Source organism: Molossus molossus, unplaced genomic scaffold, assembly GCF_014108415.1.
Source record: "Molossus molossus isolate mMolMol1 unplaced genomic scaffold, mMolMol1.p scaffold_m16_p_8, whole genome shotgun sequence".
Lineage (NCBI taxonomy): Eukaryota > Metazoa > Chordata > Mammalia > Chiroptera > Molossidae > Molossus > Molossus molossus.
The window spans coordinates 100,865,814-100,888,303 of NW_023425402.1; the positions used below are offsets into that span (position 1 = coordinate 100,865,814).

Below are 22,490 nucleotides of genomic sequence, written 5' to 3' on the forward strand. Positions count from 1 at the left end.
TCCAAACAGCTTCCTCCAGGCCCACACTTCGGAAACACTGAGGACAGAGGTGAGGACTGCTACATTCACGAACTGGTATGACGTGAGGCAGCTGGAATTAAAAACGCTTTGTAGTTGGGTGACTAGAATGATGTTGCTGCCTCAGAGTACCCCGGCTGGGGAGTGAGTTCTTGGGATGTATGGTGCGTTAACTTTGGGATAGTCTGAGGCGTCAGGTAGACAGACAGGTATGGAAATGTAGTTCTTAGGTGCAGAAGAGGGGACAGAGTTGACTGCATTGGTTGAGGTACTGTTGGGATAGAGTTGAAGCCCATGAAGGGGTGTGGTCAAAGGAGGATCTGAATGCCTCCTCCATTAGATTCACTTGGTTTGCCTCATGTAAATGCAGATTCCTAGATCCCAACACAGCCTTATTGAAACAGATACTCTGTGCCTTGGCTAGGGAATATGCATTTTTAACAAGCACTCCAGGGGAGTGTTATGAAGACTAAATTGGGGACCACTGGTCTAACAGGTTGAATACAGAGCAGGAAAGTATAAGGCTTACAAAGAGGACCTGTGACCTGGCCATTGGAAGGGCTCTGTTGACCCTATGTGAGGATTTCATCAACGGAAACAGAAAACAGACTGTATTTGGGTTAAAAGAATACACTAGGGTCAGACAGTATTGTTAATTATTTTAAGAAAGTAGGCAGTGAAGGTGAATAACTATGGTATGGTACTTATAGAATGATCTAGCTACTAGGAAAAATAGATTTGTTTGTTTTGTTTAATGCAGTTGAATACTTGAAATCGCTTCAGAGCATTTTTTAGGCACAGAATAAGGGATCATGGAGAATATGCCAGTGACAGCAGAGAAAGAATCACAGGTGAGTACAGATAACGGAGCAAGGATACAGAGGCGGCGGCTGAAAGGCACAGGGCAAAGAGAAACATATTAGTTTATAAAGATGTTTTCCAAGTGAGGGTGGGGCAGGATGTTAGGAAGGACACACAGTATTTCTCATCTGTATTATTATTAATAGCAGCACAGCTCAATTACTGCCTTCCTGGTGAGTGTGCAGATCGCTCTAAGGAGAACAGAGATGTGGATGATGAGTACATGACCAGTGACTTCTGGCACAGCCTTACCTAAAATCCAGTCTTCCATTTGGACCATAAGCCCTGCCTTAGGATTTAGGAAATGTCAGCACCTCACTGACAGTGCTCAGAATATAGATGAATGACAGATGAGCCAAGGTGTCAACTTGGCTCAATGAAAGAGGTATCTTAAAAACCAGTCGAAAGCAACATGGCTTTTTAAAATCCAGGGGATGTGATACACTTTAAGGCAGAGATCTACAGCAGAACGTTCTCAGAGACTGACGACCTGCAGTCAGAGCCATCAGGTTTCTCTCAGCTCCGTTACTTCCACACAGTAAAGAGGTGATTCTCAAGCTGGGACTCAGCCAGCATCATGAACGGGGCTCTCAGACCTCACGTGCCCACTGCTCACTCCCCAGCTCCCCCACATGCCTCTGTGGATGACCCTGATAGTCTGCTGGTCAAGAACCACCTCTGAGGAGAGAATGTCTTAGGGCCACATAATATATTTTGAGCATTTGTATTGTTTTTAATTGCATAAAACTGATCACCTCTTCTCTGACAGTTTCTATGAGTCCGTGTTTCTCAGATGAAAATCTAGTCTAATCACTTTTCTCCTGTCCCACAAATACTTTTAAAATAATTTTCACAAATTAATACGTGGGACTGCATGAAACTAAAAAGCTTCTGCAGAGCAAAAGAAACCAGTATCAAAATGAAAATGGAACCCACTCTCTGAGAGAACATATTTGCCAGCGATACATCAAATAAAGGGTTAATATCCAACATATATAGAGTACTCATACAACTCAACAAAAGGAAGACAAAAATTCAATTAAAAAATGGGCAGGGTACCTGAATGAACACTTCTCCAAACAGGACATACAAATGCCAAGAGACACATGAAAAAATGCTCAACATCTCTAATCATCAGAGAGATGCAAATTAAAATAACTATGAGATATCACCTCACACCTGTCAGAATGGTGGCCATCAACAATTCCTCAAACAACAAATGTTTGCGAGGGTGTGGAGAAAAGGGGACTTTAGTACACTGCTGTTGGGAATGCAGACTGGTACAGCCACTATGGAAAAAAATATAGTTTTTCCTCAAAAAATTAAAAATGGAACTGCCATTTGACCCAGTGATCCCACTTCTTGGAATATATCCTAAGAAGCCTGAAACACCAATCAGGAAAAATATATGCACCCCTATGTTCATAGTAGCACTATTTACAATAGCTAAGTCTGGAAACAGCCCAAGTGCCCATCAGTAGATGAGTGGATAAAAAAGATGTGGTACATTTACACAATGGAATACTATGCAGCTGTAAAAAACGAAGGATCTCCTACCCTTTGAGACACCATGGAGAGTACTATGCTAAGCAAAATAAGCCAGTCAGAGAAAGACAAATACCACACTATCTCACTTATTTTTGGAACATAATGAACAAAATAAGCTGTCGACCAAAATGGATCTAGAATCGTGGAAGTAGAGAACAGACTGACAAACCTCAGAGGGTTGGGGGGGTGGGGAGAGAGGAGATAAACCAAATAAATTATATGAATATATGCACAACCAATGACACGGACATTAGACTGGGAAGGCAGGAGATGGGTGGGAGTGGGAAGAAGGGGGCTCAATGGGAAAAAAGGGGGACATCTGTAATACTTTCAACAACAACAAAAAAGAACAGTCATTTTCTGGAACATCTGCGATCTTGCTTCCCAGCATGTCATCAGTTTGGTTCAAATAAATTCAAATAAACTCATAAAAATTATCTACAGGTTTGCACATCAACAATATGTATGTATCTGTAGGTAATATATGCATATTTATATAAAAATAAATAAAAGGATTTTTACTATGCTTAGTGCTTAATAATAATACATTTCATTAATTATGATAATAGTAATAATGCCTATAGATGAATAACATTTCAGTTTATAAAGGCACTCTGCAGTGTATTACCATATATATAATAAATGTTATTACTATCACCATATAGTATATATATATATATATATTTAATATATGCTATATATGTGTTTTTAAAAATTATGTCCATATTTCACAATAAAGCCTATTGATTAGAGAATGAAAAGCTTGTATATGTGTATCATTCCTCAAAATTTCACTCAAAATAAAATTTCTCTAATTAGCTTTATACATATAAATGGTACCCTGTCCCCAGGGCATCTCAGGGTATTGGCTTTGAATAATATAATTCCAAGAACTTTTACATATGCTCCATTCACCTTTTTCTCATGTAAAAGGTACTAGTCACTGGTGTGTCAGTCAGTGAACGTCAGTTTTAGAATGTCTGCTGGGAGCCAAGCTCAGGGTGCACAATCCAGCAGTGCCCACAGCACGAGCTTGGAATTTAACAGGGCCCCGGCCATCTGCTGTGGTGGCCCAAACTGAAAGGACAGATTATAACCAATAAACCCATGGGAACGGGACCGAGGATGGCTAGTTGCACTGTGATGTCTATCCTGGTTTTACCCCCGTAGGGATGTCCTCTCAGGAGCCCTCCCACCTGACCAGCTTCCAGACTTCAGATTCAGTAAGATCTGAGTGCCGACAACGCTTTGAGATGGCATTTTAGAACAACCTCATAATATCATCAGGGTTCTGTTTGGAGCCAGAGGCAGGAAGAGTACCTCAGTGCTTGCTTCCCCCTCACCCTATTTTAACTTCCTGGCATTGTTTTTGTAGGACTCTCTCCCCGCGGGAAGTTGCTCGGTAAGGCCTCAGAGCTGTCTTCCACGTCTGGGTTTTCCTGCCACACTAAGCTTTGCACAAAGGTGCGCATTATTTAGATGCCTGCTAAACATTAATAATGGCTATTCTCAGTAAAATACTTTTACTTAGTTAACATTTTAGTTTATTTTTAAATTTATTTGATATTAATTAGTTAATATTAAGTTTATTTTTAAACTTTCCTCTAGGTCCAACATTTGCAAATGGTTTATTTGTACTAAAATTCATGTTCTCGGTTCAAAAATTTGCTGACAAAAATTATTAAAAGATCTAAGGCATAAAGAGATGTGAGTAAACACTGTTTCATTGGGTATTGTCAACATTTGCCACCTCATTGACAGGGTCAGTTATCTTGTACAATATTGAATGAGTTCCAGTAGTCAGAGCAGTTAGTGTGCAATATGTCAAGGGCATCGTGACATGGAAATGTTTGTTCATATAGTCCACTAGGGACAAGTTCCTCTTTCAAATGAATGTATAAATCTTAGCAAAGTCAATGGGGTGCATATGTAACTGGTTCTCCTTTCTCATTTTTTAAAAAGTGTATTTGACTACAACAGCAAAATATATTGTGTATGTGTTGGGGGGAGTAGATGTGAGCTGAGAGAAAATGAGTAATAACACCCCCATACATCTCCCTTGAGAGTATTAAACTTGATACCTACAGGACAAGGATCATTCTTTTTTAAGAGAAACGTTCCATATTTTCCTCATTATTTCTCTAAAGGAAATCCTTGGATAAAGTATCACAATATTTTTATTAATCTGTCATTATAAGAAATTTGAGCAACATTTCTTTTGGTAGCATCCAGGATTATAATTCAAAATAGATGTTTACAGACATCACAAGACTGGGTGAGTTTATAAGCCTGTTAAATCTAATTCCCTGCAGCTTATGCTTCTCCTTCCACAGTCCAATATGTGTCATCGGCACTTGACCTTGCTGGAGAAGGAGTCTACTACTAAATCCACTTGTCCAGCTTCTTAATTCTTAACATTGCCTCATGAATGTATACATATACACAGACATCTAAGTCATAGATACGTCTTTCTACATTCCTTCAAGCTAATTAGTTAGATCTATAAACCAACCCCCTCAAATTTACACTCTCAATATAACAGAACCAAAAGTATCATTAATAAATCCTATTTGACAGTAGGAATTTATTTGGGGGATGTTATGGGACAAGAAAAATATTTTAAAAAATTAAATAAAAATTACTGAAACAATGCTATGCTAACTGGAAAAGTCATGAAATAAACATCTGCACAATGCACTAAGTTACTATTTTAGAAATACATTGCTACATTTTGCATGTTTTAAAATCTTTATACAAGTTGGAGACTAAACCAGACACAACTTTTTGTCACACACACAACCCTCCAGGCCCTTCGAATAGGAGCAGGTTTGTATGTAATACAGGGAAAGCTCCCAGCCACTGCTGTGAACTGGCTAAGGCTGAATCTGTTTCACCAGGAGCCCATCCTTGAAATAGAACATGATGGACTCATTGGATCTTTACACTGGATCTCTTTCTCAAGCTCCTTCCCGAGTCTCAGGCTCTCCACTGTAGCCATACCCCTCCCGACGCACACAGTCCAGAGACAACTGGAATGCCAAGCCATGACCAAGTTCATTAACCTTCTCATCCAGCTCCACGTGCCCGGTAGGGGGACAAGTAAACAAACTAACAAATAACTCATAGGAGTCCATGGCCAACAATCTCCTAACCCCAATCCTCTCCACTTAACATTGGCAGAAACAAATACGGAGCAAAGCTCCGGCATCGAACCTATAAAGCCCACGTAACAGGAAAGCTATGTGCAGTGGAAGAAATTCGAGGAGATGCCTGCCTTGTGACATCGCAGTTACAGTCTGGGAGATCAGCATCCACACCGCTGTCTTCCGCCATCCTCAAAGCACAGGGGTCTCCCGCCACCACCATGAAGCTTCCACTTGCAAAAGTTAGGTCTGCACAGCAAAAAGCTAAATCCTGCGTGGGGATGAAGTGTCCCCTTGTCCGGGTTTGGAAGTATGAAAATGCTCACTCTGGACAAATGTTGGTAAGTCTCTGCCTGATAATATGACACTGGGCAGTGACAAGTGGTCATGTTTCTAAATAAAACCTACATTCATTAACATGTGCCAAGCTTGATCTCCTGGAATGTAGGCCACGGGTGGAAGGAGGGGCAAAGGCTCAGGGCGATCTACAAGGAGGGGCGGGCCAGGTCTAAAGAAAGAAGGGTATCAGAAATAAGGCTGCTGCAGACACTCCGTCGCTCCGCAGGGCCTGGCAACTTTTCCCGTGGGCTATTTGTTAACTTGGAAAGGATATTTGAAAAACATAAGTCATGCAAACGCAAACAAAACCTCTACAAGTAGCAGAAAGGAGCAACTTCTCCTTTTCTTCAGTGTCATATGACAGCTAAGCGGTGTCTGTAGGAGTTTCCGGGGTTGCTCGGGAAGGTGGGCTGGATAAGACATTCCGTGGGGGAGGGCTTGGGTTTACCTTGGAATAGATTGAGCATGAACAATAATGAAATAGTATTCTCCACTTACATATTCAAAGCCTTTGTCTTTTGAAAAATAATGATACAATGTGATAAAAATAACATGTTCATTTTAAGAGGATTAGAAAAAAGTATCTGTTTATCTGCTTGGTCAGATTTCAGGTTTTCTTTTGTCACTTTTAAGAGTTTTTAAATTTTCTGCACTGAGTCTGTATTAATTTCATAATTTAAGCTTTTAAAGAAAATAAGCTCCCAAATTATTAATTACAGGTAATTTAATACAATGACCAATGTTGGCTGCTTTAAATCCCCTTTGGACCAAGGTATACAAACACACAGATAAATTATAAACAAACAAGTAAATACATAACATTTGCTAAGTTTGTTTTAAACGGCCTATATAATGAATCACAAGTAAAATAAAACAAGATATTTGGTTCTGGTTGTGTGAGCTAATTGCTTTTAAAAGAGAAACACATTTTTTTTTGTAAAAAAAAGCAAACCTGTATTTTGCATAATATATTCCAGAATACTTAATTACAAATAAAATAATTTTTCAAACCTTTCTACTTAAACATAGCCTACTATGATCTTTAAGATATAACAACCACTCCTCTGATAGGTTATATTTTTTTAAATCAGGGATATAAACATGGAAACTTTGGTTAAAAGAATATATTGGTCATGAATCCATAACAGGAGGCATATTTATTTTTTTTCATTATGATTAACAGTTTTCAAAACTTGAGACCTTTAAAAGTTTTTACTGCCATTATTTCCTTAGTAATTAGTTTATTTGATTTTCCTAATGGGTTAAAAAAAATCCTTTTCCATGCTCATTGTCATTAGCATGATGTATTTAATCCAATGTGCTAAATATAAGGCAAGACGAGGCTTTAAAGACATAATTGTGCTAAGAGCAAAAATGGCAATAGCAATGTCCACCAATAGGGTAATTGGCTAAATCATGATAGATTAAAGCTATGACTACTCTGTAGCCATGCAAAAGAACAAGATTGCACACATAGCATTTTATAACATACATGATCCTTTCCCTTAGGTTGTTTCCTTGGAGATGTGGCAATCATTTTAGTGAACATTCTGAAAACAAGGCATCTGGGGCTCCGAAAGGTCATGCGGTGAATCCCAGGTCATGCAGCTAGAACTGCGAGACTAAACTCAGGACTCTAGTTTTGTGCTGTTTCCATGCTTGCTGCACCACAACACGCCTGATCTTGGCCAGACATCTCGGAACTGACCACTGTGAGGTGTTAACAGCCATACATTCCAAGGACGAAGTTTTCTTTTTCCTTTTGTGTGGGTAGAACTCCCGTGAGACTGAAAACCATCTGAGGCCAGCGGCTACTGCTTCATGACGGCTTTCCTGCACTACACGAGGGGACCTCCCTCCGAGGCCAAGCCTCTGACCTCCCTCTGGGATGAGGGGTGCTGTGCAGTGAGCATTTCACTGAGCTGTGAGGGTTACAGGTACTACCTCATTTTCTCCTCCTAATAACCTTTGCACGTGGGTAACCGAGATACTGGAAAGATAAGTAAGTTGCCGAACGTTACAGTTTAGGGGAAGCAGAAACACACTGTAACTCAGGTGGTCTAAACCCTAAGGCTGAGCTCTGCTTTATTCTTCTCTGTATATGGCACTTTTTATCCTGTGTCTTCCATCAGAGAAACTCAGCAGACACTGGCGTGACCACTGTGTGCGAGGAACTGTTTGTTAGGTTCTGGGACCATGCTGGTGCTCAGGTGAGATACCCTTACATTTTCCCAGAGAAGAGAAATGCTCATCAGCTGACCACACAGAGGATCTGTCACAGGCGAGGGAAATGCAGCGAAGAAGCCCAGGGAGCAGGGAAGAAGCATCGAGCTCATCCGGAGGACAGGAAGGCCGTGGACAGTGAGGAGCCGCGGCCCAGGTGGGCAGGGGCCGGAGCGGTGTGACAGCAAAGGAAGACCTCAAGGTGAGGAGACACATGCTTTATCATTTCCATTTTCATCTTCAATATCTGAGAGCAGGTGTCAGCAAACTGCAGCTGCCTACTTGTTTCGGTGAATGCATGTTATGGGAACCCACCACACGTCCTGTTTGGGTCTCCACGGCTGCCCTTGCAAGACAGTGGCAGAGGGATTTCAGCAGGGACCCTTGGTCCCACAGAACCTAAAATATCGACTCTCTGGTCCTGGGCAGAAAGTTCGACAAACTCTGCCCTAGAGGAGCATGCACGGTGCTTCATCCACAGGAGGCGTGGGGTAGGTCTTACAAAAATACCATAATTGTTTCACTCTACTTCCATAGTGTTTAAGAGAATCATAATAAGTGCACAGATTAAAAGCAACCAGTCACAGAAGACCATTCCTATCACATGATTCCATGTATATGAACTGTCCAGAACAGGTAAATGTACAGAGAGAGATCGCAGATTAGTGGCTGCCTGGAGCTGGGGTAAGGGGAGAGAGTGGAGGGGGAAACTGATAGCTACTATGCAACGGTTTTTACTTGGGGGTAAAGAAAATATTTTAAAATTGATTGTGGTGATGGACACACAGCACTGCAAATATACTAAACATCACTGAATTGTACACGTTCAATAGATGAGTTGGATGGTACGTGAATTACATCTCAATAAAGCTGTTATTTTTAAAAAAGAAGTCAAATAAATGTGCTTCTGTTTTGGTGGAGACGTAGGTTTGAGAAAGGGAGGAAGAATATATTTATACTAGAGAACCAAGTTGTTGTTTTTTAAAGTTATTGTAACAGAGCAAATAGTTTCAGTTGACATTCCTAGATCCTGAGACAGGAGTGCTCGGGTGCGGTGTTGATTATAAGCACAGAACATCTACGCTCAAAGCAGGGGTTCTGTCAGTCCTGAACTCTAGAAAAACTGCCGTGTGACAAAATGAAAGCCAGATTCCTTGAAGACAGTTTTATAGAAATTAAAGTGGTGACTCTTTCTTATGTTGACTCCTGATGAAAACCGAGGGCTCAGACATGCTTTCAATGATCTTAGCCAGCGCTGACCAATGGAACTTTCTGGGGCGATGAAAATATTCTGTATCTGCAGTATCCAAACAGAGCCATCATCCCCATTGGCTATTGAACACTGGAAATGTGGCCAGTGTAACCAACTGTAATTAAAATTAAACTCTAATTTAATTGTATTCTGCTTCAGTAAATTTAAATAGCCGTATGTTGCTAGTGACTACCATACTGGACTGAGCACATCCGGAAAGTACAGAAAGCATACTAACACATTAACCATTGAGCCCTGAACGTAATTGAGCAAACTGTGCTGCCCTAAAATACTGATAATACTTGGTGACAATTTAAAAATTCAATGTAACACACATCTATTTTGTACTCAGAATGCTCTAAGTTAATCTACTGGTGATTGGAAGCTGACTCACAAGTATGCATTCTATTTGTATGCAGTAGTAGAATTAGTATCCGTGAATCTTTTTTCTCTTTTCCTCTCTGTCTGTCTTTTTCTTTTTTCTTTTCTTATCCTTCTCTTTATTTAGTTATTTTTATTAAAGGTATTGGGGTGAATTTGGTTAATAAGATTAGATAGGTTTCACGTGCAGATTTCTATGATTCGTGATCTGTATGTTGCTTGGTGGGCCAACCACCCAACCTCTTTCTCTTTTTCATGTTTCCGTGAGCTGGGAAGCTGTTCACCTGGGAGTATGATCATCTTCAAAAACAGCCTTTCCATTCCCACAAGAGCATCAAAACACATAGAAATGTCAAAAGGCATAACTAGGTTATGCCGTTATAATGAATCAGTATGCAAAAATGTTGGAAGGGGGAAGAGCTGTGAATGAGACTGAATCATGGAAACTTGATATTTCAGCTGCCAGGTCACATTCGAAGATGGGTGTGGGAAAAGGCCATTTAGTCTGCGCACTGGTGAAGCTCCGGTAAACAAGAAGATGGAAGGCGAATGCGATGAAAGGTCATTTAGGAAATGCTTCAAGGACACTGCGAATACAGTGTGGTATTAAAAACTCCAGGACAAACCAACGCTCAGCACATGACCCGGTCTACTTTGGAAGGAGGCAGTTAGAAATGGACAACATGTACACCAGAGTCTCCCACGGGAGTTCTATCTGCGTGTGAGGAGTCGTCTCCCACAGAAGTAGAAACCTAAGGGCATTGTAGTGACTGTAGTGCAAACTAGGTATACCTTAAAAATATCTAATTGATTCAGGTTTACTAATGTGTGTGTGTGTTGTTGTTTTTTAAATAAACCAAACAACATGTAGAAAATTCTTCCTTGAACAACCAGACATTAAAGTTATAAATAAGCACGAGTTTGAGAAGCACTTACTTCATTTGCTATAATGTTGGCCGACAGGCCAAACTGAGGGTTCAACAGAGTTAGCTATTACAGCACTATTGTTACACATTTTGAAAATACAGGGTGCCCCCCCAAAATGTACACAGAGTGTCTGTAGATTCTATTACAGGTTGAAAATGAAATGTATTTTAATAAACACTGACTTTATAATTGTTCAAAGTTGTGTATGCATTTTTTGGGACACCCTATCGATAAACATTTATTCCATTTTTGTTTCATAAAAGAGACGACAACCTCACCCTCTTAAATTCAGTCCTCTTTGATAACTCCCTTATAGAAAAAGTACAGGAAATGTTCAAACGTAACATATGGAACGGTCATGCCCACATGCAGTCTGTGTGCGCACACAGTATTCAAAAGGTGCTATTTCCTGGTCACCTTCATGCAGCATGGCCGAGGCAAGGAACCCAGGTGACAACGGTAAGGGACTGAGAAGTACAGATGGTGGTTACAGAACGGTCACGGGGTGTGGAGCCTGGGGAAACAGTCAGTAGTATTGTAATAACCACGCATGGTGCCAGGTGGGTACCGGCCATATCGGGGGAGCACTCTGTAAAGTATATGATTGTCTAACCACCATGCTGTACACCTAAAACTAATACAACATAATACTGAATGTAAAAATATATATTTTTTTTTATTAAAAAATTTAAAATTTTGGGGGATAGCTCCACAATGGCTGTGAATCAAAAGCATTTGTTACATTTAAGTTTCCTAACTGCCATAAAGAATATCCATTCAAGCATTCATTCATTCATTCACTCATTCAAATATTCATTGAGCCTAAATTACAGCCAGGCACTGTCCTTGGTGTTTGTGATGCACAATGAACAGGATAAACAAAGGTCCCTGCCCTCATCGAGTCTACATTCAAACATGAACATGAGTTCATCTAACATAAAGCATCTAGCCCAGTTGGTGAGGCTCAGAGGTTGAGTGTCGACCCATACACCAAGAGGTCATCAATTCAATTTCCGGTCAGGGCACATGCCCAGGTTGTGGGCCTGATCCCCAGTGGGGGGCATGCAGGAGGGGGCCAATCGATGTTCTCTCTAGTCAATGTTTCTATCTCTCTCTCTTCCTCTCTCTCTCAAATCAATAAAGAAAAGAATATTTAAAATAAAGCATCTACTTTCATTCCCTCTTTTTATGTGAAACACTGTAGTGCCTCGTTCAATCGTATCAGACTTTCATGTGCTAGCAAAGGCCCTTATGTATTTCTATTTTTGACTTTTACTGTTTTACTCACCCTGCCCTTCTGCCATGGAAACTGAATGTAAGATTCCTCTAGGTATGCGGCAGACACTTTTAGTTGTCATTAGCGCGAAGCACACAATTACGATAGAGCAGCGGGTCATTTTCACAACTAAGCAGAGTGGCGAGGATTACGGTTATTCCTTGCTAACCAGAAACATAGCAGGAATACGATAACTTTCCTTTTTTCCCCACTGCAAACCTGTTTCATTTCCTCCCTTGGAGGCAGCTGAGTACCCATAAAGGCTTGAAATAAAGAACTTTTTCCTGGGAATAAATTTTGATAGGCTATGACGTTCTCTTTTTTTCAGATAAATGCAAACACCACCAACTCGATGAAATTAAGAGAAGTTTGAAGATAATGAAAGTGACATTTAGGAGAAGAGGGTGAACTAAAATGGTGGGATAAACAGGACGGAGAGACATATTGGATTATCTGTAAACTGATAGGCCAGGCGGGCTGAAGGCTTTGAAATTCTGCACACACGTCCTGCTGAGGAGGGTCCCTGTTACCTGGCGGCCATGAGGTCCAGGAGATGCTGCCACCGGTCGTTGACCTTGCCTAGCTTGTACTCGATCTCGGAGGCTTTGCTTTCGTGGCTGGCTCTAGCGAGTCGCTCTCCCATTTGTTGGAGCTGCATTTTGTTCTCTTGGGCAACAGCAATTTCCTCTTGATAATCCTGCATCATAAGTAGCAATCACAGAGGTCAGAAAGCATATTCTTGATACACGCAGCCGGGCTCTACTGAAAACAGGATAATTACAGTTTTCCACTGCTTGGAAGTAGTTCGGGCATGAGGAACACCGTGTGAACATCGCCCATGTGTGCAAGACGGAGTGGAACCTATTATTTTCAGTTTGTATGCAGAGTGCACAGTGAATTTCCATATAGATATTTTTAAGGGGAATGGAGGGTGCTTTCTATTTACATAAAATGGGCATTAGAAAATAAAAGTATATTCATAGATACAAAAGGTAAAACTTGAAGAATTTTAATGCTGGGAAAGTATACCTTATTGCTGTAACCACCAACCTGATGTTTTGTTTCGAATGGGACCTCATACAAATAACCACAAATAGCTTATTCGAGGTGCGTGTGTGTGTGTGCAACGGAAATGTATGTATATATGTAAATACACGTGTGTCGATTGCTATTTGTGCAGAATGTTTTAAGAGTACCTTCATTTTAAACAGACATTCACTATAACGTCAATATTTTATAATACGTAAATCAATGGCAAATGAACTCTCAAGAATAATAACCACTAGTCTTAGAGGGTCCCATGGGTCTCACACTTTCTTCATTTACCCAGTTTCTGCACTAGCTCCTCTTAGAGTGTGCGGTGGATAAGGAGAATGGGCTCCACGTGGCCTGTCTGCAAGAGACAGCCCACTAAATGGTGTGATTAAAGTGATGATGACAGGTGCCTTCCCCCCGCCTCTATTTGCACCCCTGTCCAGTGACCCTCGTATCCTCTTCCACAGTGACAACACCCAATCTTTCGAATCAACCTTTTCAGTTTTGACCTAAGCTTCTGTTCTACAGCAAATCTTTTCTCAGTAACACAATATGTGAAGACAGGTATTATAGGAGCATGGACATTTTAACCTTCTGTTGCTCTAGAGTCAGTGTGGTAACAGAACTACCTTCTCAAGTCAGTTGCCTAAGCACAAAGCACCCTCCACCAAAGAAATGAGAGAGCCAGTGAAATTTTACTTTATCCCAGAATTGAGTACTACCCTCAGGCTGTATCCCCACCTACCCCCCTCTTATATTACCTCAACACAATGGAATTCAAAGACCAAAACATTGGGTGTGTTTACTAATATGTATAATCTTTCACTATTAATTTGGGATAATTTTATTGAGAAATATTTATTAAAAATAAATTACTCTAAGCCTAAAATAGTATTTATAGCAAAAAAATCCTCTTGGACTGTCCCTTAGATTAAAATATTTTGAGGTGTTAATGCCAGTAGACACCAATATCTTGGTTACAATCTATTTATTAATTGCTTTTCCTATGTTGCCCAAATTACAAGCCTCAGTGTTATTTTCCTTTACAAAGAAATAGCACAAGAGGCAAGCTCATAAAGACTTCTTTTTAAATCCCGTAACTTATATACAAAATAGCAGAGTTAAGCCTGATTGGTGTGGCTCAGTAGTTGAGCGTTGACCACGCATCAAGAGGATAGTGGATCGATTCTTGGTCAGGGCACATGCCCGGGTTTCGGGCTTGATCCCCAGTAGGGGGCATGCAGGAGGCGGCTAATTGATGTTTCTATCTCATCCATGTTTCTAAGTCTCACTCCCGCTCCCTTCCTCTCTCTCTCTAAAAATCAATAAAAACATATTTTTAAAAAAATCAAAATAGTAGAGTTAATATTTTAAAGATGATTCCTCACATTGTGCCAAATAGCGGAACAAAATTAACTGTGAAAAGCCAAAACTTTTTTCTAAATTTTAAGTTATAACTACATTTTGTTCAAGAGCTAGTTATTTCCATACTCCCAAACTAGGCATCTTTAACTTCATGAAGAAAATCAATGAAACTATATAGCCAACATTTATTCTATAGCAAACTTCAGTGGAACATTCTCTGATGCGCAGAAAGAAACTGACGAAGTGCAGAGCTGTTAGCAGGTGCCTAATGAGCTCTTCATCATCTCAGCCCACATCTTAAAGGGCTATGGTATCAAATATACAAACATTTATCCTTAGAGTTTGCAATTTTAAGTGAAAACCTATAAAGTAAATATTACATGTTGGCTTGGGAGTTTTCTTTTCTCTGTGTATGTATGCAAGGATAAAGAGAAATTATCCTAGTACCCATTTCTATTTCTTTTCAGAATAAACAGAGCTATAATTGATTTATTCAATAAATTTTGACTGCATACTTATGAGAAGTTGGCATTATTCTGGGTGAAGGAGATAAAGTAATGAACAAAATGAATTCCCTGTTCCAGGAAAGCTGAGAGCCCAGCAGGGCTCCCTCTGTAAACAGATAATGAACAAGAAAATAGGGAAAACACTGTATATCAGATGGTGATATGTGCTAATGAGAAACATAAATTAAAATTAAATGATTTTTCCAAACAATGTGAAAATACCACTAAAATCTTCAAAAATATTTTAAATGCTAGTCAATTGAGCAGTCCTATACATGCATAAAATATTCTGAATCCATATGAACATATAAAATACTTTAATAACCACATATAACTTGAAAATAGTATTAAATCAAAATTCTCGGAGAAGTCTTCCTTCTTATAACTATCTATAAATCATGTTTTATAAAGAAATGTCAGTTTAGTTGATCCCAAGATTTTTTTGTTGTTGTTGTTTAGTTCTCTTGTGATGTTACCTCCTACACATAAATAATGTCCACTGACAGGTAACTAAAACTCTGAAATATTGAACATCATCAGCAAACAATCTCTTTCATAACAAATTGAAAATATTCTCCGTAGAAAGACAAATACCATTTGATTTCACTTACATGTGGAATGTAAGGCACAAACTAAACGAACAAACAAAACAGAAACAGACTCATGGATACAGAAGACATGCTGATGGCTGCCAGGGGGAGGGAGATGGGGGAGGGTGAAAACCGTACAGGGTTTGAGCAGTACTAACTGGCAGCTACACGACTGTCCTGGGGGTGAAAGGTAAAGCATAGAAAATACAGCCAATGATATTGTAATAACTATGTGCAGGGCCAGTGGGTACTGGGAATATCAGGGGGACACCTTGAAAGTAGATGACTGTCTAACCACTATGCCCTCCACCCGAAACTATTACAGAATAATACTGAATATGAACAGTCATCGAAACATACAATTTTAAGGTAAAAAAACAAACTCACAAAATATTCTATATTTCTGAGTAAAGGAGGCCTTTCCATGAAAGTGTATTTTACATAAAGAAGAGAAAACCTTTCCAGTAGAGTGAAAGTAATTATGAGCAAGGCCCCCGGGTGGCCGAGCAGAGTGCCCGACGCACTAGGAAGGCGAGAGCAGGCAGAGCCGGGCGCCCCTGCGTACCTTCTTCAGCTTCTCTATCATGTCCTCAATGAGGACGTCTCCGTTCTGGGAGACTTTGCTCTCCATCTGCGTCAGCCATTCGCAGAGCTCCTTGTTCTTCTCGCTGAAGACGGCCCACTCGTTCAGCCTCTCGCCGACTTGCTGCCGCCGCAGGGAGAGCTGCAGAGTGAGGGAGAGACGGTGCAGAGGTGGTCAGAGTGCAGCGCTTACCCTGCGGGGCCGGCGCCGTCGGGTGGACCAACAGGAACAACAGTGCGTCTGCTCGGGTGTGCTCCCTGTGCTACAGCCCCGGACACTGCTCTTCGCATGGTTCCACGACAGGACCTGCTGTCAAACAGGTGGGCACGGTGAACCCTGTCCTGCCCTCCCGAGGGGCCACGGGCACATTCACTCGTCACAGTGCTGACAACCCAGCTGACAACCCAGCGTCACACTACAGTTGGTTCAGTGGAGATACGATACAGGATCGTTGTACTTTCCTAAAACAGCTAGTTTTCTTTCGGGCACAAAAATACAGAACAGCCAAAGAGCAGTGAATTTACCTGGATGGGGACACTGGTGGGCATGGAAAATGCTATGAAAACACAGGTTTAAAAGTTTGGGAGACAAATTTAAGTAATTCCAACACAGCACTGAAGATCAGAGTAGACTTCCTCCTCCTTGAACTCTGGTGGCCTGATGTACAGTATCCTAAGGTTTTAAACTTTCTGGTGGATATGACTTTTTTGTTTCTTTATTGATTTTAGAAAGAGAGGAAGGGAGAGGAATAGACAGAAACATCGATGAAAGAGAACACCAACTGGCCGCCTCCTGCATGCCCCCCACTGGGGATCGGGCCCACAACCTGGGCATGTGTCCTGTCGGGGAATTGAACCAGAGACCTCTTGGTGCAGGGGTCAACGCTCAACCACTGAGTCACACTGGCCGGGTGACTTTTCGTTTTCATTCACAGAGTCAGGAATGTGGTTGATGGTTCTGGTTCAATGATGTCCAAGCTGAAACTAAATTTTCCTAATTGGAACTTCTCAAAGCAACCATTTTTCAAGAATAGAAATTCCTGCCCTTGAGACTTAAGATGAGCAGGTCTCGCTATGTCTAGCTTCTCCCTTCCTCTTCCCCCAAATCTTGGCCATGGGCCAGAGTGAACTCTAGGGCTTTTCTCAACAACATCTGCAGGAAAGATGACCATACAATAGAAAAACATTATCTATTTCTTTGAGAGGCAGGGAAAGAGAAGGTGAGACACATCTGAGGTCTTTGTTTATAGTAGTACCAGGTAGGACCAGCAAAGCTTGAGTCTCTGATACAGACTGTAATGTAGCATTATGATCAAATAGCCAGACGCAGCCGAGATTCAAAACAGTCTTCATCACTTACTCATGATATGATTAGGGCAAGGTTATTCATCTTCTCTAAGCCTTACTTTCTTCATTTGTAGATTAATCCTACATTGCTTCCAAAATTCATTCCACAAATGTTTATTGTCTACGAGCATGGTGATGACCAGAGAGAAAAGGGATGGGGAAGGTGAAACAGCATAAAGGAGACTTGACTTGGGGTGGTGAACACACAATACGATATACAGATGCTGTATTATAGAATTGTACCCCTGAACCCTATATAATTTTACTAATCCAGGTCAACCCAATAAATTCAATTAAAAATGTTTATTGTTTGCAGCAAACAAGTATCTACTATGTACCAAGCATTGTCCTATGTACTAGAATACAGTTGGCTCATAAAAAAATGCAAAGAATAAAATTTTCTTAAACGACTAGTAAATACAAAAGACTTAACAAAAGCGGGTCATTAATATACTACTGCTGTGCATCACTTGAGTTTTTCATTATTTTTTCTCCCTGACATTCATATAGTCAATATCTCCACCAAGCAGCTCGAATATATATCTCTAGTGTTAACACCAGAAGTGTTGTGTTTATTTGCTTACGTGGAGCAAGAGCTGAAAGAGAAACAGGTAGGTTCCAAGCACCGGTTGCCAGTTGGCGCCAAAAGCTGTTCAAAGATTTAATTCATAATGGCGACAGGCTTTTCCTTTTGGTTTGTAAAACTAACATTTAGGCTGCATGACAAAGGAACGCTAACATCTCTTTGGGGTTCAATTGAAACCCTCAAATTTACCAGCTGAGCCCGTACATGTTCTCAGGGGTATGAACACATTGCATTGCCAACAGCCGACAAGCGCTGGCTAAGACCTCCAGCGCGAGGCAGCTGAACAGGAAACACATCCTTTTCTACTTCATATATTTTCACCATGACAATTTGCAAACCACTGAGCTATGACCATGATGATCTATTTATACCTCCACTAGAATTACACGCAGATCCACAAACCAACACAGGAATAAAAGCAAATGTGAGCTGTGACACACACTCACAGCAGGGCACTTGGGCTGATCGGAGAACACCACCTTTCTAGAGGAACTCTTCCCTGTCTACTCACAGCACGCCTGGTACACCCTCATCTGTCCGCTCAGCCCTGCCTGCTCGCCAACAGCTCCCCTTGGAACAGAAGCAGACCGCTTGCTCTCCACACAGGGACGGTGCCACGTTTGAAACACGTTTGTGACTTTGAAACCGAGACATCGGCACCAGCTCATTTCCTTTTGTGGTTTCATACTTGATAGAATTTCTCCGGAAACACTAACTCAAAAACTAGTGACTAATCTGTATTCCTCCTTACAGTTCTACCCTGGCACCTTTGGGGTGACCAAATCAGTTTTCTTTGATTGAAGTAATGGGAGATAAGTGTGTTTTAGCTTCATGCCTTAAGACTCTCAATACAGAAAGTTTCTAGAAACATTAGTCAACCTGCTTTTTTTTGGTAATCATCTCTTCATGGCATATCACATGATCACCAGCAGCTTTGAAAATGGGTTTCCAAACAGACTGTTGTCTATAAGCAGGGTGGGGCAAAAGTAGGTTTACAGCTGTTCGTATGGAAAAGAATGCAACAATTAATACATAATAGTACAAGAATAAATTGTTTCTTGTACTCATAAACCATATACCTGCTTTTGCCTCACCCTGTAGAAATCAGGTGAGCAATTTTAAACCTTCTTTTTCCTGCTTTACCGAGATATGATCGACATATACTATTGTGTACGTTTCAGGTGAACGGCGTGATGATATTTGACACATGTATACATTGAGAGATGATTGCCACAAGATCAGCTCACACATACATCCCCTCACGTGGTCACCTTTGTGTGTGTGTAAATTACTAGCATGTGAACACTTAGCTGTTCTATGCACTGGAAATAAAAAACGGTAACTTTTGTCCTCAAGAACTTCATAGTCTGCAAATCAAGCCATAAACAGTAACAGGAGAAGAGAGGAGCATGCACCGACCAGGACGGCACGGGCCGCGGGGAAGGGGGAGTTGGAGAACCCTCTCCAGTGTCATTTCCCTGAAAGCTTTGCCGGCCGCAGCGAGCCAGGGAAATGAGTGTAGTCCGAAGCATTCCACATCATGTATGGAGTCAGCAAGTAGTGCTGGACTTTTCTGAATTTCGAGAGAAACACATGAACACCACTCATTAAAATACTAACTAACCTATGCTGTCCTCACTTCCCGTTATTTGTATCCAAATTAGGTTTTGTTTCCATGACATGCCAGCATAAATCTTTACATTAAAAAAATTATGTAATTTACTGGACGGTAATGTTTTGATTTGGGATTGAAGAATTCAGACAAGAATGAAATATTGTGATTGACGTTGTCACACTCCAGGTACATTTCTGTCTTCACCAAGAATGCGTAGCTTTGTGAAAAGGGGCTACTTCATTTTGAACTGAAATCTTTAGCATGTGTATGAAACCCATCTCTTAACATTTCTCCTTTTTGAAAGCATAGCGTGTATTTGTAGGAAACTTTTCACACATTTATCAAGTGTGCTCCAGAATTTTCCTCTTGCTCATGGCCTGAGAAATGTCTGGGTTTTGTTCTAAACGTACGGAGAGCAATTTACCTACCAACACATTTCTTGTTGCTGTTAAGTGAATCCGAGAGGCTACAAACCTCTTAAACGCTGTTTCATGTTTTCTGAAGCATGAAGAGAAGCATCGCTAATGTTGGAGGAAGTGGGAGGAGGGGAGAGAGGAGATCTCTGTCGGAGGAAGTTACCAAGAGGCTCCTTCTCCAATGTCCCTCCTTCATCCTCCCAACATCTGCTCCTCCCCCAGGCAGGTCCTCCGCTCCGCCCTCTTCAGGCAGTAGCGGGTCCCACACATCTGCGTGTACCCTCTTAGACCAATACGCCGCCTCCACTCCCCATCTCAGTTCAAGCTTTGCCCTCTCCAACAAGCATGTTCTTTATCCTCTGCAATCCACACTGCCCTCAGTTGCTCACATCTTTACATGTTGTTTCAACTTGTTTATGCCCAGGGTTTCCTTCACTGGATAGATTCTTCTGAACTCATTTTAGTCTCAGCTCAATTGTAAACTTGATCATAGCGACGTCTACTATCGCTTGTGAAATTCACAATAATTATTGTGCCTGATTCACTGAGAAAATATGCATCACAGCCCCTCATGTGCCAGGCAAGGCAGCCAGGTACAGGAAAGAACACTTCTGGGAGGGTATGGTCATGGCCCTCGGTCAGGGCCTATTCTTCACTTGTGGGCTTTTAATCAATGTTATTCCTTTTGCCTTGCATGTCTTCTCATTGCCTTTCCACTAATCTTTTCCTTTCATTCCCAAGTCAAACACAACCTGGATCGCTTTCAAGATGTTGCACACATAAAAATGCCATGAACCTTGAATTATTATCATTATTATTATTCGTTTTTCCTAATCCTCACTTGAGGATATTTTCCCATTGATTTTTAGATAGAGGAAGAGAAGGAGGGAGGGAGGGAGGAGGAGAAAGAGAAAGAAAGAGGAAAACATCAATTTAAGAGAGACACATGGAATAGATTGATTGGTTGCCTCCCACAGGACCCTGACCAGGGTGAGGGATCGAAGCTGAAACTCAGGCTTGTGCCCATGACTGGGAATTGAACCCACAATGCCTTAGTCCATGGGCCAACACTCTAACCATTGAACCAAACCGACCAGGGCTGAACCTTGAATCATTAAAAATTACCATGATAAATCGACAGTAACAATTAATGTGCATGTACATACCAGCTCCACAGTATTATCTAAAACTGCACATAAAACAATGGTTTTCACATGTTTAAAGTAAGAAACTGACTGCCAATATCTACCGAGCAAAACCACAACCACAAAATTGTGTTTCCTCTTAAAACTATTATGCCAGCCAGTGAAAGAGAGAGCAAAATCTAGTTTGAATGAATCTCACATACAATGGTAAGACATAATTTGTTTTCATCTGAAATATGTTATTATTAAATTTATTGGGGTGATGTCCCGGCTGGTTTGGCTCAGAGGTTAGAGCGTTGGCCTGCGGACCAATGAGTCGCAGGTTTGATTCCGGTCAAGAGCAGTACCTCGGCTGTGTTCATCCCTGGCCCTGGTCGGGTTGTGCAGGAGGCAGCAGTAGATGTGGCTCTATCATGTCAATGTTTCTCTCTGTCTCTCTCTCCCCCTCCCTCCCACTCTATCTGATAATAAGTAGAAAAAAAATAGATTTATTGGGGTGACATTGGTTCACAAAACCATACATGTTTCAAGTGTACAACTCAACAAAACATTATCTGCACATTTTATCATGCTCCTATCGCCCAAAGTTCATCTGAAATATTTTTTTAATAACAGATTTCTTCCTATGTACATACTCTGAGTCATGGGACAGGTTCGAATGTGGGCCATGCTACTTGACATTTCGATCATCTCCCAGTTTTCCCCCTTTCTGGGCTAATGCTGAGTCTAAAGTTCATCTCACCTGGTGGCACAGTTCTTCCCACTGCCGTTGCAGAAGCTCCACACGCTCGTTCAGGATGGAGATATCATCAGCACTGATGTAGGCACAGAGGGTGTCCTTCAGCAGTGCCAGCTGCGCCAAGTCATCTGTCCAGCTCCCCGCTGCACTTTCCAATTCCTAGATTTAAAAAACAAACACAAAACAAGCAAACTTGAATATCCATGGACATTCATCCTCAGTGATTTCTGAAGTATATTTGAAATCCCTTCTTGATACAATTATCTTTCCACTCCACTCTGTTCGAACATCTAACTTGGTATCTAGTTAATATCCTTCCTGCATCATTTGATACTTTGCCAAGTTCTGAGAAAATGTGTCTTTGCTTACAGAATCTTTCTGCCATCTACTTATCATTCCCTTGATTGTTTTTGATTGGATTTTCTAAATTGAAGAGCTGAAGTTGCATGGCCCCATTTATTTTCTTTATTTTTAAACTGACTTCATTAACTCCTAGCCCATCCTTTTTTTTTTTTTTATTGTTCTGAGTTACCGATCATGCTAATAAAATATTTTTCGAAGACTCAAACTCCCAGATTGAACTTTCTTCTTCAAAC

At 41.0% G+C, this 22,490-nt stretch overlaps 1 protein-coding gene across 3 annotated transcripts in view; it reads right to left on the minus strand.

Moving 5' to 3' along the window:
* Positions 1 to 22,490, minus strand: part of SYNE1 (spectrin repeat containing nuclear envelope protein 1) — a 409,429-nt gene that overhangs the window by 37,722 nt on the left and 349,217 nt on the right. For 2 of the 3 annotated variants that reach the window (XM_036249356.1, XM_036249358.1), the window contains 3 exons: positions 21,898 to 22,053; positions 16,030 to 16,188; positions 12,499 to 12,665 (listed from right to left, as the gene is read on the minus strand). In XM_036249356.1, the coding sequence (XP_036105249.1) occupies positions 12,499 to 12,665; positions 16,030 to 16,188; positions 21,898 to 22,053 (482 nt within the window). Of the gene's footprint in view, positions 1 to 5,701; positions 5,948 to 12,498; positions 12,666 to 16,029; positions 16,189 to 21,897; positions 22,054 to 22,490 lie in introns of those variants that run through there. The other variant, XM_036249357.1, reaches the window with a different exon arrangement.